Source organism: Epinephelus fuscoguttatus, linkage group LG17, assembly GCF_011397635.1.
Source record: "Epinephelus fuscoguttatus linkage group LG17, E.fuscoguttatus.final_Chr_v1".
Taxonomy (NCBI): domain Eukaryota; kingdom Metazoa; phylum Chordata; class Actinopteri; order Perciformes; family Serranidae; genus Epinephelus; species Epinephelus fuscoguttatus.
Window position 1 is genome coordinate 41848611 of NC_064768.1, and position 17491 is coordinate 41866101.

The following is a 17491-nucleotide window of genomic DNA, read 5'->3' on the forward strand; positions in this document are numbered from 1 at the left end:
GGGTGGGGGAGGTGTCGAAGCAGTGTGTGTGTGGGGGGGGGGGGGTTGAAGGTGAGGATGAGGGGGGTTGCAGCCGTGATGTCTGGGCCATGGGAGGGGCAGACTGATCAAATCTACTGAAGAACAGATTCAGATCATTCATCCACTGCTGGTCACCTCTGGCCTGGGAGTCTGGTTGTTTGTGTCCTGAGATGGTTTTCAGACCTCTCCAGACGCCGCTGACGTCGCTCTGCTGCAGCTGTTCCTCCATCTTCTTCCAATTGTTCACTGCATGCAAATATCTTAAGAATGCACCAGAATTTATTGTGGCTTCTGGTTAAAAATAGACTAAAATTAAATCTTCTAACTTTTATTAGAAATTTGATTAACGATAAAAAACCACAATGTTTCTTAGATCAGATAGTGTTTACCAGAAAAGTAAACAAATATGCAACCAGACAATCAAGATATGATAACTTACTTACACCTAAACCAAGAATAAACTTTTTAAAACATACCATAATGTACAGGGCCATTATAAGATGGACCACATTACCCAATAACATCAAAAATATTAATTCAAAACAAATTTTAAAAAGGTACTAATAGACTATTTAAATAAATTGTAAATTTAATTAATAAGAAATATAACGCAGAATAATTATTGTAGGAATTATTTGTGGGTTGAACTGTTCTGGTAATGTAATGTGATGTCTGGTGTATTCTTTGTACCTAATCATGTAGTTTTAGACTAGACCGTTTGCTGTTTGTGTATCTAAGGATGTGTTACAGTGATCTGTAACAGTGATGAATGTGAGTATGTACTATGTCTTTTTTTTTACTTGTATTGAGGACCCCAGAAGAATAGCTGATGTCATGACATCAGCTAATGGGGATCCTAGAAATAAAAGAATAAACAAATAGGGCTTAGGAGGTTATTCACTGAGTGCTGATCCTTTCTCTAGAGCACAAACTTCTTGTGTTTATTTGAATTCATTCTTGTTGATGAGATGTTCGTGGTGGACCGCTGGACATTGACAGTTGAGAATGGCTGTGCTTGTGCTTAACTTCAAATGCAGCTAACCCTTTCATCGACTAAAACATTTTGACTTTTTGTTGACCAAAAAGTTTTGAATTTCTATCAACTAAATTGTTTTGAATTTCACTCTCCTACAACATTTTAAATTTTCGTCAGCTAACATATTTTGAGTTTTTATTCATTAAAAAGTTGACAGGCGGGTGTGGGGATACTCATGAGGCTGAGTGCTGTGTTGGAGTTATCCATGGAGAACAACAGGGTCCCCTTGATGTGACTGCAGGTCGCTAAGTGAAGGTCTTTCAGTACCCAGCCTTCTTGGAGTCTCTGGGCGGTGTGAAGTGTCAAAGAATCGGTGCCTAGAAGTGGGCCTGTAGGCTCCCGACCTTGAACTTCTTGTCTCTTGTTAGTCGTCTTCAAATGTCGATTTGATCTCTTAGGTTCAGCTGGCAAATACTTAAAGAAACACTGGAAACAGGCAAGGTCCGATGCAATCAAGTTTAATGTGTCAACAGGCTTTAACACATACAACTTAGTGAGTCAGACTCCGGAGTGTGACTAAAGAACTGCGTTCAGAACCCTAGCTTATATGCTGGTGGAGATCCAGACGAGTCTTCACCTTTTTTGCTAATACTTCCTACTCGAACCCAATTCTATTGGTGGAGAACTTCTTTGTGTCCAATTCTGATTGGGCCCGTTTTTAATGGTGTGATGTAGCCTGGAATTTCCCAAAATTCCTTCCCTTAGGTTCGGTTCCATTCTCGCTCTATTTTTTAAAAATATGTGCATTCTGGGGACTCTCTATACAGTCCACAATGCGTCTAGTTTCATGCAAGATGTGAATTCCAGGGACTTTTACACGGCCCACAGTGTTTCTAGTTTCATGCGAATAAAACCTTGGAGTACAATATGTGAGCAAGTGTGTGCGAGTTACAACATTTGAGTATGTGTTTCATCATTAAACAGGACATGGTGTGTTCTTTCAGTAAATGACCTTGACAACAGATTGAAAGGAGTGAATGACCAAAGGAGTAAATGACCTCGACAGTATCTAATACAGATTCAAAGCTTTTATAATGCCTTGTACATGATTATATGGCTCTTTTTTGTTTCCCAATCACTTAGATATCTTAACTTTGTTACTTGATTTACTAAGCACAAACTTTTACACTACAGGTGTCCTGGAGGGAGTGTCACCTGGGGACTCCATAGGTCTTCTGGGGGACTTCAACGCTAAAGGAAAAACTTGGAGGGGGGTGATTGGGAAGAATGGCCTGCCTGACCTGAATCTGAGGGGGGGGAGTTTGTTTTTGGACTTCTGTGTGATTCATGGATGGGCCATAACAAACACCATGTTCAAACACAGAGGTTTGGAAATGTACCTGGTACCAGAACATCCTTGGTCAAAGATCAGGCACCTGATCAGGATGCTTCCTGGGCCGTGGGAGACCCTTCCAGGGGCTGTTAGCCCCAGACAACACAGCTCTTGGAGGGAGCTCAGAGTAGAACTGCTGCTCCTTCACGTTGAAAGGGGTCATTTGAGGTGGTTCAAAATCTGATCAGGATCCTCCTGAGCAGCTCCTGTTAGATGTATTTTCTTCTCTCTTTTTTCCCTCCTCACTGGTCAATGCTGGAAATTCAGAGTCGAAATGGACAAGAAATCACAACGACCAACTTTTGCATAATTTTCCTGTGTGATGTACCTCAGGCAGGGTTCAAACCTGCAGGATGGGTCAGGTCTCTGTGTTGGCGGTTGGTGTCCTTCTCCACTGGACTGTCTCTGGTGCAGATGAACTGGAAGAAGCAGAGAGAGGAAGAAGATGAGACTGAAACTGTCATGGTGTTCTTTAAGGCGGTTCTCGGGGTTCTTCAGGTAGTTCTAGTGTTCCTTTGTAATCCATGCCTTCATCACATTACATTATGGTAACGCACTTTATTTTGGAGTCAGCCAGTCCTCCCTTGCACGTCTCCAGTTGTTTTAAAATGCTGCTGCTCGTCTCTTAACTGGAGCACGTAAGAGGGAGCACATAATTCCCATTCTGGCTTCCCTCCACTGGCTGCCCGTGCACTTCAGAGTTCATTTTAAGATTCTTTTATTTGTTTTTAAATCTTTAAATGGTCTCACCCCGCCTTACCTTTCTGAGCTGCTCCATCCCTACACTCCTGCTCGGTGCCTCAGGTCAGCTGATGCTCTTGATAATAAAAGATAAGATGAGATCTATGTGTGGGGTAGCCCCGTGCCCTCAGGGGAATAGACATCCCAGGACATTTAAAAATACGAGGACATAGTCACATTGCATATTGTTCTGACTAGAAGAAACCTGCCTAGCGAGCCAGTGTTGCCACTTCTACCTAAACCAAACTGCAATCAAACAGTTTCAACCTCAGGAAGTGTCCAGGCAAGAAGCACTTCTGAATCTTTAATATCATGTTATCCACACAAACAGCACCTCAAATGACTCTCGACAATCCACCAACCCTACCAGTGGAACTCCTGTCACTGTGGAACACTGACTCACAGCAGAAAATGTGGAAGCAGTTGGGAAAAAATTCCCTCTGTACATTTCCAACAACAAATTGTGTTGTTGCGTCTGGTCTCATAAAAGCGCTGGAATCCAAAGTCTCTGGGTCATTTTGAGTGTATTCTACTCGTTGTGTCGTGGTCTGTGTGGGTGATTGTGAAGTGGCGCTGCCCCCGTGGGCGGGGGCTCTAGGGCAGAACCAACATGACTGTATAAAGAATATTACAACATGGGCTCAGGGACACTTTTGAAAACTATTGTCAGTAAACACAGTTCACCATATATCAATAATATCCAGAGCATCGCCGACTTCTCCGAGCCCAAGCTCATCTGAGATGGACTGACACAAACACTACACTACACTTTCATTTGTGTCTGAAAGGACTTCAATTCGAGGAGATGAACTTTGAGAGACAGAAACAAACAGAGCGCTCATGAAATCCTCAGAGGACCTTGAACTCATCTTCAATTTAATTTAATGTTTTTATTATTTTATTTTGCCTTTATTTTATTTTTTATAATATTTTTTTTGTTTTCAGCACATCATGCAGCCACACTGCAACCTCTGGTCAATTCAGAGGTCCGTCACTCTATATTCTTAAGAATATGCAAAAATAATTAACATCTATCACCAAAATATTTGACAATATACCTGAAATCAGCAGAATGATGAGATTTTTTTTCTTTTTTTTTTTCATAATTTTATCACCAACACTTTGACTCTTGGTAGTGCTTCAGTTTTGTACATGTCACATCATCATGTCAAGTCCTCAGACAGTGTGTGACCAGTCATGACTTCCTGGTGAAGCAGTGAGTCAGTCACCATCTGAGAACACTAAAGTCAAAGGTTCAGGTTAACACGGTGAACAACAGCAGAAACCAGCAGATTGATGTGTCGATGTTTCGTGACTTCCCTCTCTCTCTGCCTTTGTCTTCTGACGCTAGTTTGACTTCCTGGTCTTGGAGCTGGTGGGCGGAGTTTGTCAGTAAACTACCTGCACCTGTGTCAATCTCCTGTTTATGTCCAGCTGCTGTGAAGTGTTGACGGGCTTTATCCTCTGCTGCTTCATTCATTTAAAACTAAACTCAGCATTGTTCCAGATCTTTGGTAAAATAAAAATTCAGTAGGGCAGCACGGGGAACTTTTTAATGTGGGTAAACTGGAACACAGACTTTTTAAGTGGTTACACAGCATTAACCCTTTCATGACCACAATACCACCGAACAGTGACCTGCGAACATCCTCAGAGAGTTGACGTGTTTCAGCAGGAGTCAGTACCAAAGAATGTTTTTGGATCTTGGATAGAATCTTTTTTTTGGCCTTAAACCAACTTTTTAAATTTTTATTTTATTTTATTTTATTTTTTTGCCTTGAACTTTTTTTTGACATTAAGCGTTTTTGGTTTTTGTTGTCTTGAAGTTTTTATTTGGCCTTGAACCTTCTTTTCTTTTCTTTTTTTTCGGGGCCTTAAACTTTTTAAAAAATGTATTTCTATATTTATTCATTAATTTATTTTTTTTTACTTTTTTAATCTTTTTTTGTTGCTTTAAATCTTTTTTATCTTCTTTTTTGTGTTAAACATTTTTTCTTTTTTCTATTGGCCTTTCTTTAAAAAAAAAAAATGAAAAAATTGGGGGCTCTAACCCTTTTCAAAAATTGTATTTATTTATCTATTTATTGGCCTTAAACCTTTTTTCAAAGGTCGTGTATGTGTTAGTCTGTTGGTTCATGTAATTTTTTTTTAGATGAAAATTAAATCAAATATGAAAAAAAAAAATCAGGTTTATGAATATCTAGAATGTAACTTCACCAAGTCATGGTAGTATACCTTCCGATGCAGCAGGTGGCAGCATCTACCTTTAAAGCTGGCCTGTAGTCCGCCAGTAAAACTGAAGAAGAAGAAGAAGAAGAAGAAGAAGAAGAAGAAGAAGACGGTAGTTCCGTTCGTAAACGAGCTTCCTTGTTAGAGATAAAGTGTGTTTGAGCTCCATCAGATCCTCTGAGTGTGAGTCTGAATTATCTCCCGGTGGACTACACAGCTACCGGAGTACGCATCGCATGCTAGCCGTTAGCGGAAGTTAGCATCACAGACCGGCTGTGTGAAGATGTGTAAAGTCCAAATGCTGAGAGCGTTGGTGAAGCAGCGACTAACTGCGGCTGCTGAAGAGATATTTGGGCTGTTTGAAAGAACGATAGCAGAGTACGAGGAGCAACTTTGTCGCTCAAAAGAGGAGAACGAGCGACAACGGAAACTACTGGACGCTGTTTTCAACCCTCAGCTCAGGTTACACAGAGCAGGTTAGTGTCTTCTTCTTCTGTGGTTATAAACACAGAGCAGGTTAGTGTCTTCTTCTTCTGTGGTTATAAACACACAGCAGGTTAGTGTCTTCTTCTTCTGTGGTTATAAACACAGAGCAGGTTAGTGTCTTCTTCTGTGGTTATAAACACACAGCAGGTTAGTGTCTTCTTCTTCTGTGGTTATAAACACACAGCAGGTTAGTGTCTTCTTCTTCTGTGGTTATAAACACACAGAGCAGGTTAGTGTCTTCTTCTGTGGTTATAAACACAGAGCAGGTTAGTGTCTTCTTCTTCTGTGGTTATAAACACACAGCAGGTTAGTGTCTTCTTCTGTGGTTATAAACACACAGCAGGTTAGTGTCTTCTTCTTCTGTGGTTATAAACACACAGCAGGTTAGTGTCTTCTTCTGTGGTTATAAACACACAGCAGGTTAGTGTCTTCTTCTGTGGTTATAAACACACAGCAGGTTAGTGTCTTCTTCTTCTGTGGTTATAAACACACAGCAGGTTCGTGTCTTCTGTGGTTATAAACACAGAGCAGGTTTGTGTCTTCTTCTTCTGTGGTTATAAACACAGAGCAGGTTAGTGTCTTCTTCTGTGGTTATAAACACACAGCAGGTTAGTGTCTTCTTCTGTGGTTATAAACACACAGCAGGTTAGTGTCTTCTTCTGTGGTTATAAACACAGAGCTGAAGGGTATTCCAGGTAGGAGGTTCAACAAACTCTGAGTATCCGGTTTCAGAACAGCTGATTCCAATTAGTTCAGTCAACTCTGAGTAGGTACACCTTGAGTTAAGCACGTGCACAACCACAATAAAAAGCCATCATCAGTGGAGCCCTGATACCTCGAGTCACCATGGCAACCAGAGAGAAAAGGCAATCAACTTATTTTACACCTGTGGACTTGGAGGTGCTCATGAATGCCTACAGCGAATATGAGCATATATTTCATAAACAAAGTAACAGCACTAAAGCTGCCAAGGAGAGAGAGGCAGCATGGGAAATTTAGCAAGCAGAATCTCATCAAAGGGATGTTGGTGGCTTAGTGGAGAGAGCAGACGTCCCATATTGCCACAGCGGCCCGGGTTTGACTCCGGCCTGTGGCACCTTGCTGCATGTCACTCCCTCTTTCATGCTTAACTGTCCTGTCAGTTTAAGGCAAAATGACCCCCCAAAAATATTCAGAAAGAATGCTTGCTGATTTCAGCAGCTGCTTTAAGCACATATAGATGGTTGATGACTTATTTGAAATTTGAATCCTTCAAAAACTATCATACCCAAGACACAGGTTAGGTTCACAGAGTCAGTTGCCATGGTGATTGACTCAGAGTTTGACTCACCTCTCTGTCGGGAACTGAAAACCCAGAGTTTCCCTCATCTCAGGGTTAACACACTGAACCCGCTTTCTGGAATACCCCTCTGGTTAGTGTCTTCTTCTTCTGTGGTGGTTAAACAGCAGTCAGCCAGTATTGTCTGTGTCATATTCACACAGCAGTCCACAGGGAACATGGCTGTGATACAGTGGACACCACAGTTCTGTCCTGTGAACTACAGCTCACAATATAACAGTATCACCTCTGGGCTCCAGAGGAAATGTCTGTTTTTTTTGCAGGGGGGGGTTTCAGTTATTATTGTTTTTATCTTAATTAAGTGATGCAGACACAAAGCAAGTGAAGGACATGACAGGGGCACTGTGGGACACAAGACAGGTGTCAAATAACAATTAACACAAAAGACAAACGCAGAAAAATAAAACAAAAATAAAACTAAACAAATAACAAAAAACTAAATAAATAAATCAGTAAATTGAGAAATTTAATGTAAATGTAACAAGAAAAATAGATAAACTTATAAATCTATAAATTAATAAATAAAAACAATAAAAACTTTAATTGGTAATTTAACAAGGAAAAATTAATAAATAAATAGACAAAAAGATTTTAACAAGAAAATAAGTAAATAAAAATAAAACTTTTAACAAGCATAATAAACAAGTAAATAAATAAGAATTAACGAAAATAAATAAATGATACAAATTTTGACAAGAAAAAATGACTAAAAAAATAAATCAATAAATGAATGATTAAAAAAATAAGTATTCGACAGTAAAATAAACAAATAAGTAAATAAAAATAAAACACTTTAACAAGCAAAATAAATACATAAACAAATTAATTGATAAATGAAATAAAATAAACAAGAAAAAACTAATAAATTAATTATAAATTAATTAATTAATAAAATTAATAAAAAAATAATTAAGTATAAAATAGAAATAAAATTCAACGAATAAATAAATACGGTGAATATAAGTAAAAAAGATGAATAAATAAATGAAAAAATAAATTTAACAAAAATAAATTAATAATAATAGATTTATTTTTTTTTACAAAAATAAGCAAATAAATTAATTATAATAATAATAATAATCTCTCTCTTATATTTTTTGGTCTGTTTGTATCTCATGCATGTTATTAATAACAATATACTATAACTTTTGGGGAGTTTTTCCTGATCAGCTGTGAGGTCCTAAGGACAGAGGGATGTCGTATGCTGTAAAGCCCTGTGAGGCAAATTGTGAAGAAAACACACACACACAGACACAACTATTCACACATTCAAGGTGCTTCCCATCACACAGCTGCTGTTTGCTGTTCTTTACATCAGTGGTTCTCAGCCTTCTTCAGTGATATACCCCCTGTGAAATACTTTTTCAGCCAAGTCCCCTCTAACCAGCACAAAGCATTTTTGGTTGAAAAAAAGATGTAATACACAGCGCTGTGCCACCGGTGTCTGATCTATGAAACTTTATAACTAGACACTTTCAAATTTCAAACATTTGAAACTCAATGTGCATAACATTGCTCATGTGTAGTGGTCTCTCTTGAACTATCTGAACTATTTAAGATATAAAAATAACTAAAGAGTTTTTTTTAAGGATTTCTGAACAGATGCTAATTTTGAATATTTAAAAAAAAATCTCCAGGCACCCCCTGGAGTGCCTTCACACACCCCCATTTAAGAATCACTGCTTTAGATAACCATTTCTGGGGACATTTGCTTCTCCCCACGTACCAAAGTATATGTATACATATGTCATGAATATTTCGTGATTAAAATCGAAGCACACATCATTGGAAATGAAATCGTCTTACGATAAAGGTCACATTTTAGTTTTAATGTAAAAAGCAAATTCCCTACAAAAGCAGAAAGTAAGTAAAGTTACATCTCTTGCAAACAAAATAGATTTAAATAAAAACCATGTCAAAAGTAAAGAATAATAAAATACAAACTCAGGTACGGTAATGTAAGGTAAGGTGAGGTAAGGTAAGGCAAAGTAAGGTAAAGTAAGGTAAGGTAAGGCAAGGTAAGGTAAGGTAAGGCAAGGTAAGGCAAGGTAAGGTAAGGTAAAGTAAGGTAAGGTAAGGTAAGGTAAGGCAAAGTAAGGTAAAGTAAGGTAAGGTAAGGCAAGGTAAGGTAAGGTAAAGTAAGGTAAGGTAAGGTAAGGTAAGGCAAAGTAAGGTAAGGCAAGGCAAAGTAAGGTAAGGTAAGGTAAAGTAAGGTAAGGTAAGGCAAGGCAAAGTAAGGTAAGGTGAGGTAAGGTAAGGCAAGATAAGGTACTGTAATGTTAGGTAAGGTAAGACAAAGTAAGGTACCGTAAGACAAGGCAAGGCAAGGTAAGGAACAGTACAGTTAGGTAAGATAAGGTACAGAAAGGTCAGCTCAGGTAAGGTAAGGCAAGAGAACAAAAGCGTACGGTTAAGATTAGGCAACAAATGTAGGGGCTTGGGTTTAGGAAAACAGAACAGGGTTTGGCTTTAGAATCTTACAGGAAGTGAACACCGGCCTCCTGGGTGAAAGTTGATGGTTGTTGGGGCCAAAGAAGTAGACGTAGTAGCAGAACGGATCCAAAGACCTCTCGGTACAAATATGTGGGCAAACAAGTCCAAAAGTGGTCCGAACAACTCTAACTCATCATGTTATATTAGCTGTTTTATTAGCCTGTGTCTGTATTAACATAGCTGGAAGCTCAACATGTGCAGAGACATTAACTCACGCTGTTAGTAGTGTTAACTGCAGCGCGAGTCCCGTAGCAGCCCGCCACCCTGTTAATCAATTACAGCGGCTTCACTGGCAACGGGAGCGGCACGACAACCCCCGTCTGCCGCGGGACAACTCTCTATTTTACGCGGCTCTTCTATTTTTGTCACGCTATGCTCCCCTATGCGACTCTCCAGCAGATAAAAACTATATGAAATAGTGTGCTAAACGAGCACAGTGTGTTTTTAAATGAATAAACCATTATCAGAGGTGATATGTGATGATTTTTTCCATGCATTTACCCATGTTTATCCGTGACATTGTGTAAATGTCCGTGGCGGACATTTGAAAGCGAGTAGATGACAAACAGTACAGTAAACTTGTAGATAACTCAAATATATGTAATAACTTAGGTGAAAAATGCTTTAACAGTTCATGCAGCCTACATGCAGCCTCTCGGCTCGGCAAACGGTAAACAACCCCGCTAGCGTCTCTACGTGTCGCTTCCGTACGCAGTCAGTGGAGCCCAAATGAATACGCCACGACGCTACGCTGACGTGACGTAGGTTTGCAGCCGGTGGAGCCCGGCCGTGTGGTTCTGCTCGTTAGTAATTAACTCTGACGTTGGATGTTCACTTCTTCACACAGATGAGTATTGAAAAATATTTTTAATACACCCCCCCCCTCCCAGGACCACACCACCACGAATAGATTCCTGTCCTGTGGGAAACACTGATAACGTACATTGTTCCATGGCATTTCCCCCTGACACCACCGGGCAGTGTTAAACGATAACGACATCCAGCAGTGTATAATGCGATTATGAAAGGATGGGTTTTTTCGTTTGCATCTGACGCCTGAAGTCACTGACCAAGCGCCCATGTTCGGCGACTTCAGAGCAATACCGGCTTGTAGAGAGAGACTAAGAAAGCTGAAGTTTGTTGTTGAATGTTAAATGTCAGAATGTCGAAATATACACTAACAACTGTCTGTCTGCATTTCAGCTTTATCTTCAGACGTCCAGAAAGTGATCGTCGGCGAAGAGGAGCAGCAGGAGTGGAGCTCCAGTGTGGACCAGGAGGACCCAGAGCCCCCACACATTAAAGAGGAAGAGGAGGAACTGTGGAGCAGTCAGGAGGGAGAGCAGCTTCAAGGGCTGGTGGAGGCTGATATCACCAAGTTCACATTCACTCCTGTCCCTGTGAAGAGTGAAGATGATGAAGAGAAACCTCAGTCCTCACAGCTTCATCAGTCACAAGCTGAGGGACACCACTGTGGAGGACCAGGACCAGTGCCTGGACGAGGAATACAACCAGTGCCCAGAGACTCGCATCCAGATCCAGATTTAGAACCAGATACTGAGGACAAGAAGCCTGACAATTCTTTAGTGGCCAATATTGAAGTACTACCAGCGCCCCAAGACTCTGATCCAGATCCAGATTTACAACCAGTCAGTGAAGACGAGTCTCTGGACTGTTGTGAGACTGAAGTCAGTGATGGTGACTGGGACGAGACCAGAGAACCTCAGTCAGGTTTAAATTCTCCCACAAATGATGAAGTCTCTGTTAGTGAGAAACCATTTAGCTGCTCACAATGTGGAAAAAGATTCGGCTTCAAGTCCCATCTGAAGATACACATGGTAACTCACACGGGAGAGAAATCGTTCAGCTGCGCTGAGTGTGGGAAAGGCTTTGGTCTCAAGGCATCTCTGAAGAGACACATGCGCTCTCACAGACAAGAGAAACCGTACAGCTGCTCCATTTGTCAGAAGTCTTTCACAGAGGGCGACAGCTTGCGGATGCACATGAGAATCCACACGGGAGAGAAACCGTTCAGCTGCCCGGAGTGTGGTAGAAGATTCGGCAAAAGCGGAAACCTGAAGAGACATGTGATGACTCATACCGGAGAGAAACCGTTCAGTTGCCCTGTTTGTCAGAAATGTTTCACGCAGAGAGGAGTGCTGCGGTTACACATGAGAGTCCACACTGGAGAGAAACCATTCAGCTGCTCGGTTTGTGGTAAAAGTTTCCCTGAGCGTGGAAACCTGAGGCGACACTCGAAAATCCACACGGGAGAGAAACCTTTTGCCTGCTCCGTGTGCGGCAAAGGTTTTATCACGAGTCGAAATCTAAAGAGACACTTGAAAACTCACGCTGAAGACAAAAATTTTAGCTGCCCTGTTTGTGAGAAATCTTTTTCCCAGAGGGGAGTCTTACAGCTACACATAGGAATCCACGCAGGAGAGAACCCGTTCAGCTGCTCGCTGTGTGGCAAAGGTTTTACCGAAGGTCGAAATCTGAAGAGACACTTAAAAACTCATTCTGGAGAGAAACCATTCAGCTGCACCGTGTGTGGTAAAGGCTTCATCGAAGGTCGCAATCTGAAGAGACATATGAGGACTCACACAGGAGAGAAGCCGTTCAGCTGCTCGGCATGCGGCAAAGGCTTCATCGACAGCCGGCAGATGAAGATACACATGAAGATTCATACCGGAGAGAAACCGTACAGCTGCACGGTTTGCGGTAAAAAGTTTGTCTTTCACATAAACCACATGAGACACATGAGAATCCATACGGGAGAGAAAAGGTTCAGCTGCAGCGTCTGCGATCAAAGGTTCACTTGGGTTTATCAGCTCAGGAACCATCAGTGTGTCGGGCGTCAGTTGTCACAGCTTTGTCAACCTGACGAGAGCAGAGGAGCTGAGGTTCCAGCCGGTAGCTCAATGCAACAGAGACAACAGATGGAAACAAAGGCTGATGGAGAGGACTGGGGAGAACCACAACCAGCCAGGAACTCAGATCCAGATCCACATTTCAAACCAGATACTGTTGACAAGACTGGGGATTCCTCTGAACCTGAGACAGAAGTTGGCAGGGAAACTGTTTTTTTGCCCATATTGTGATTGAAGTTTCCAATTAGAGGGAGTTTTGCAAGAACACGAGAACCCAATCAGGAGCAATATTGCTGCTTAGTTTGTGGCCAGAGTCTTACACAAGACGGACATATAAAAGACTAGATAATGTATGAAGGTGGAGATTCTCAGTCCTCCAGGTCATGGTAATCAGAAGTGCTGTGTCGTAAGAGTTTCTTAAAGACGTTTCGCCTCTCACCCAAGAGGCTTCTTCAGTTCTAACTGACTTGTGTGGAGTCGCAGGTCTTAAACTCTGTGTGGGTGTGAACCCTTACAGATTCGTTAAGGTCACATGTGAGTCGTTGACCCACCTGCCCATCATGTGTGTCATTGGGGTCAGATGGGACCAGGTGTGAATGGGTGTTAAGTCGTCTAGGGAGGGATCCCAAGACTGCATTATTGGTCGGTGATAAGTGGTGTCATAGGCCACCTCCTCTGTTTAACGATGGTCATTCCAATTTGACATAGATTCAATTCAATTCAATTCAATTCAATTCAATTTTATTTATACAGCCCAATATCACAAATCACAATTTGCCTCACAGGGTTTTACAGCATACGACATCCTTCTGTCCTTATGACCCTCACAGCTGATCAGGAAAAACTCCCCAAAAAAACCCTTTAACGGGGAAAAAAACGGTAGAAACCTCAGGAAGAGCAACTGAGGAGGGATCCCTCTTCCAGGACGGACAGACGTGCAATAGATGTCGTACAGAACAGATCAGCATAGTAAATTAACAGTAATCCACATGACACAATGAGACAGAGAGAGAGAGAGAGAGAGAGAGAGAGAGAGAGAGAGAGAGAGAGAGATGCAGGTAATGACAGTAGCTTACAACAACATTATTGAAAGTAATAATATTATAGTTATAGTTCTGGCTACTGTGGTACAATATGTTGAAAGTATGTATTAATATCTGGCAGTATATATGTGTGACAATAGTCATATGTGTATAATAACAGTAGAAGTATGACTAATGACTAATGATGGCAGCAGCAGCAGGAGGCATCTGGCAGGACCACGGCAGCAGCACAACCACACACGTCACGCTGTCCAGGCACCGCTGTGATATGAGTTAATCTGAGAGACAGTGGAGCACAAAGGCTCCGGAGAAGAAGCCGAGTTAGTGACATCCAGAATGGCCGAGTTAGCAAGATGCAGTAATAGGATACGAGAGAGAGAGAGAGAGAGAGAGAGAGAGAGAGAGAGAGAGAGAAGGAGAGAAGGGGCCCGGTGTATTATAGAGGGGTCCTCCGGCAGACTAGGCCTAAGTCAGCCTAACTAGGGGCTGGTACAGGGCAAGCCTGAGCCAGCCCTAACTATAAGCTTTATCAAAGAGGAAAGTCTTAAGTCTAGTCTTAAATGTGGAGACGGTGTCTGCCTCCCGGACCGTAACAGGAAGATGATTCCACAGGAGAGGAGCCTGATAGCTGAAGGCTCTGGCTCCTGATCTACTTTTGGAGACTTTAGGGACCACGAGTAACCCTGCGTTCTCAGAGCGCAGTGTTCTGGTGGGATCATAAGGCACTATGAGCTCTCTGAGATATGACCAGATGACCACCTGTCTTTTCTTGCCAAGATGTGCACATTGCTGTCCTCAAAAGAATGTCCCTTTTCCTTTAGATGTAAATGGATGGACAAGTCTTGATTTGAGGAACTGGCTCTCCTGTTTGCCCCATGTGCTTGTGGAGTGGATGATTGGTTTTAACCATTGCCACCACCACTTATCACCCACCTACAATGCAGTCTTGGGATCCCTCCCCAAATGACTTCACACCCATTCACATCTGGTCCCATCTGACCCTAACGAAACACATGATGGGCAGGTGGGTCAGCGACTCACATGTGACCTTAACGAATCTGTAAGGGTTCACACCCACACAGAGTTTAAGGCCTGCGACTCCACACATGTCAGTTAGAACTGAAGAAGCCTCTTGGGTGAGAGGCGAAACGTCTTTAAGAAACTCAAGCAGGTCCAGTTGTCTGCGATACAGCACTTATGAAACCATTAGGTTGCTAATTATGTGGTAAAAATACCTGTATGTCCTTGTGCATCAGTCTGTCTCCCTGCTCTAAATTTTTGAGGTTTTTCCATGTCAAAGAATGCAGGTGGAGCTCTTGTTTTTGCTCCTCAGCAGCAGTTTGTGGAGATTTGAGTTGCGGGGTGGACAGTTGATCAACCTGCATTTTGGGAGCAACAGTGCGTGACTGTGCAGTTGACTGCATTTTAAAAACAGTTACGTGCCTGTCAGCTAAATTCTAAATAATGCAAGACTATAAAATATCCAACAGTGATCAGTACCCTTTGCCACAATTTGCCGTACTTGTTGCCATACTTGGCAGTGTGGACAGGATTATACAAAACTAATGATTTACCATCACTTTGACACAGTCACATTTATATTCATGGGAGCCAGTTAATAGTAAGTGTTGTTTCTCTTGGGTTTCTATTTCCAGTTCTCATCACACGGGTGTATCGCGTTATTCTGAGCTGTGGTGATCAACCAGAGTGTAAAATCAGCCACTGAGGTAGAATATTAAAATGCAGCTTACGTCATTATTACTATATGTGTTAAGTGTTGTAAAAGATTCTTCTAACATATAAAAATATATATTATTTTTTTACCAGTTACCCTGGACTTTTGTCCATGTTGGGATGGGATGTTTTTTTTTTTCCCCAGTGATCTGATCAGGGTCAGTGACCCCGTCGTCTGAAGTTACAACGGTGATTTATCCCACTAAAAACTGAACCAGCTTCGTAGAACTGAAATCCCAGAGTTAACCCTTAAGTTAGTGTCTTCACATGCATGCTTAGTAGGACATTTGGTTTCCTGCACCTCATCTGTTACACCTGCTGAGGTGTTGCCCATCCTGCTTCCTGTTTGATGAGCTGGGGATCCTGGAGCCTTGGAGCTGTACCCGGTCCAGCTCTTCAATCTACAGGGGGCAGTTCGGGACCAAGACGCATCGACAGGTTGACTTTTGGTGCGAGTGGAACCTTCAGTTGTTTCTAGCTGTAAGATGTTAAATGTGTTGACTTTGTGAAACTAGTATTGAGGTGTACTTGCTTCCGACCTGGAGACTAGGCTGGGTTTAGTTCTGAAAACTTTCTAAAAACACTTTTCAGTTCCCAGAAACGAGGATTACTATTTCTTGGTTTCCCTCAATAAGGTAAGACAGTGAGGTCGTATTTCTGCTAGGATGTTAGTAGCTCTAAGAGTCTTCTTTTGGTTGTTATTATTTTATTAAGTTCAACAGCATCCACAAGCCCATTTTGTCCTTGTAGTCCACCTCACCTGTTTTTGTTCGTATTAATTATCTAAACTCCCTGTAAATAAACAACTGTATTTTGCCAAAATCACCTGGTTTTATGTTGCTTTCTTTTGCCTTTACAAGCTGCTGATTTGGATAAGTGCAACATATATTCCTGATTCCAAAAAAAGTTATAATAATAATAATAATAATAATAATAATAATAATTTTATCCCCCCATTGGTTAATCCAGAATTTTTCATCCTCTGGTTTTGAATGTTTCCTGTAACAAAATAAAGTTTGCTTTCTCGCCCTTACAAAATAAAAATATTAATTTTCTCTTCAGCCCCTAGCATTCGATGAAATACAAGAAAAGTCAACATTCACTGTGAACCACAACTAGCAACTGCTAGTAAACAGTAAGAAGTCCAACTGAGTGAAGAGAAGTGGAAAATAAAAAAACTTCCAACATATAACTGTAGGCAATGTCTCTTCAATGTCAAAATATCTGTAAACTTAACCATCCAACCTTCTTATAGCAGGGAAGATTAAGACCCTGTTTGATGCTTATTTATTCATAGGTTTTAACCACTAGTATACCTCAAGTGTTCTCACTAAGTGATTCTGTGTCCATCGATGTATCCAGCACCTCCTCTGTAGAAAGCTCATTTTCCAGCCACCCGTGCTTGTCGTATCTTCGGCCACAGTGTCAGCATTGCAGAGGTCTTCGATGAAACCAATCCCAAGTTCTCTGCAGATGGAGGAATCCCTGGTCATCTTCCACAGCGCATCCCGATGTATTCTCTGCGTGAACTGGACGATGACCTGCCTCGTCTTATTTTCCTCTCCTCTGACAATGAGCCCAGTCCACAATGTGGTTAATGTTGGGGGCCCATGGGGGAGAGATTTTCATCAACGGGTTAGCCACCACTTCTCGTGTATTTTCTCCTTCTTTCTCTTTTATCCCTTGGATTCTGAGATTCCAATGATGCTTGTACTCTTCAAGTTCCAGGACTCTTTCCATTAACTCAGTTGTCTTTTTTTATTGCCGACACCTCCCGCTCTGTGGTTTGTAGCTGAGTTTTGCAGTCTTTAATCTCCGCTGCGTTAAACTCAACCGCTTTAGCTATGCTAGCTAGCATAACGGAGTTCTGTTGTATCTGGGTGCCAAGAGTATCCACTTTATCAGTCAGCTGTTTTATTGCTTCCAGGACAGCCTTCGCACCTCCATCAGATGCCGAGTCTCTCATTTTGGCAGTCAGTTGGTTGTTTCCCGGAGAAAATGGGTGTTTTCTTTTGAGGCTCTCGGTCGAAACTTCCATCTTAGCCGCATAGTTGTGGCAAGTAGCAGCAGTACTCTCACGGGCTGACGCGGTTGGTTTCATGGCTCAGTTTTTTGACAGTGTTAAACGTCAAAACAACACAAAGCTTAAAAGGTCAGATATAGGCA

At 41.6% G+C, this 17491-nt stretch overlaps 2 protein-coding genes across 8 annotated transcripts in view; one reads left to right on the top strand and one right to left on the bottom strand.

Moving 5' to 3' along the window:
- The window catches only part of LOC125904848 (zinc finger protein 665-like), a 113859-nt gene that overhangs the window by 33876 nt on the left and 62492 nt on the right, over positions 1 to 17491 (bottom strand). The window lies entirely within an intron of this gene.
- LOC125904864 (oocyte zinc finger protein XlCOF6-like) lies at positions 5475 to 13023 on the top strand. Its single transcript, XM_049602558.1, has 2 exons — positions 5475 to 5836; positions 10882 to 13023. The coding sequence occupies exons 1-2, from the start codon at positions 5644 to 5646 to the stop codon at positions 12777 to 12779; spliced, it is 2091 nt and encodes a 696-aa protein (XP_049458515.1). The 5' UTR covers positions 5475 to 5643; the 3' UTR covers positions 12780 to 13023.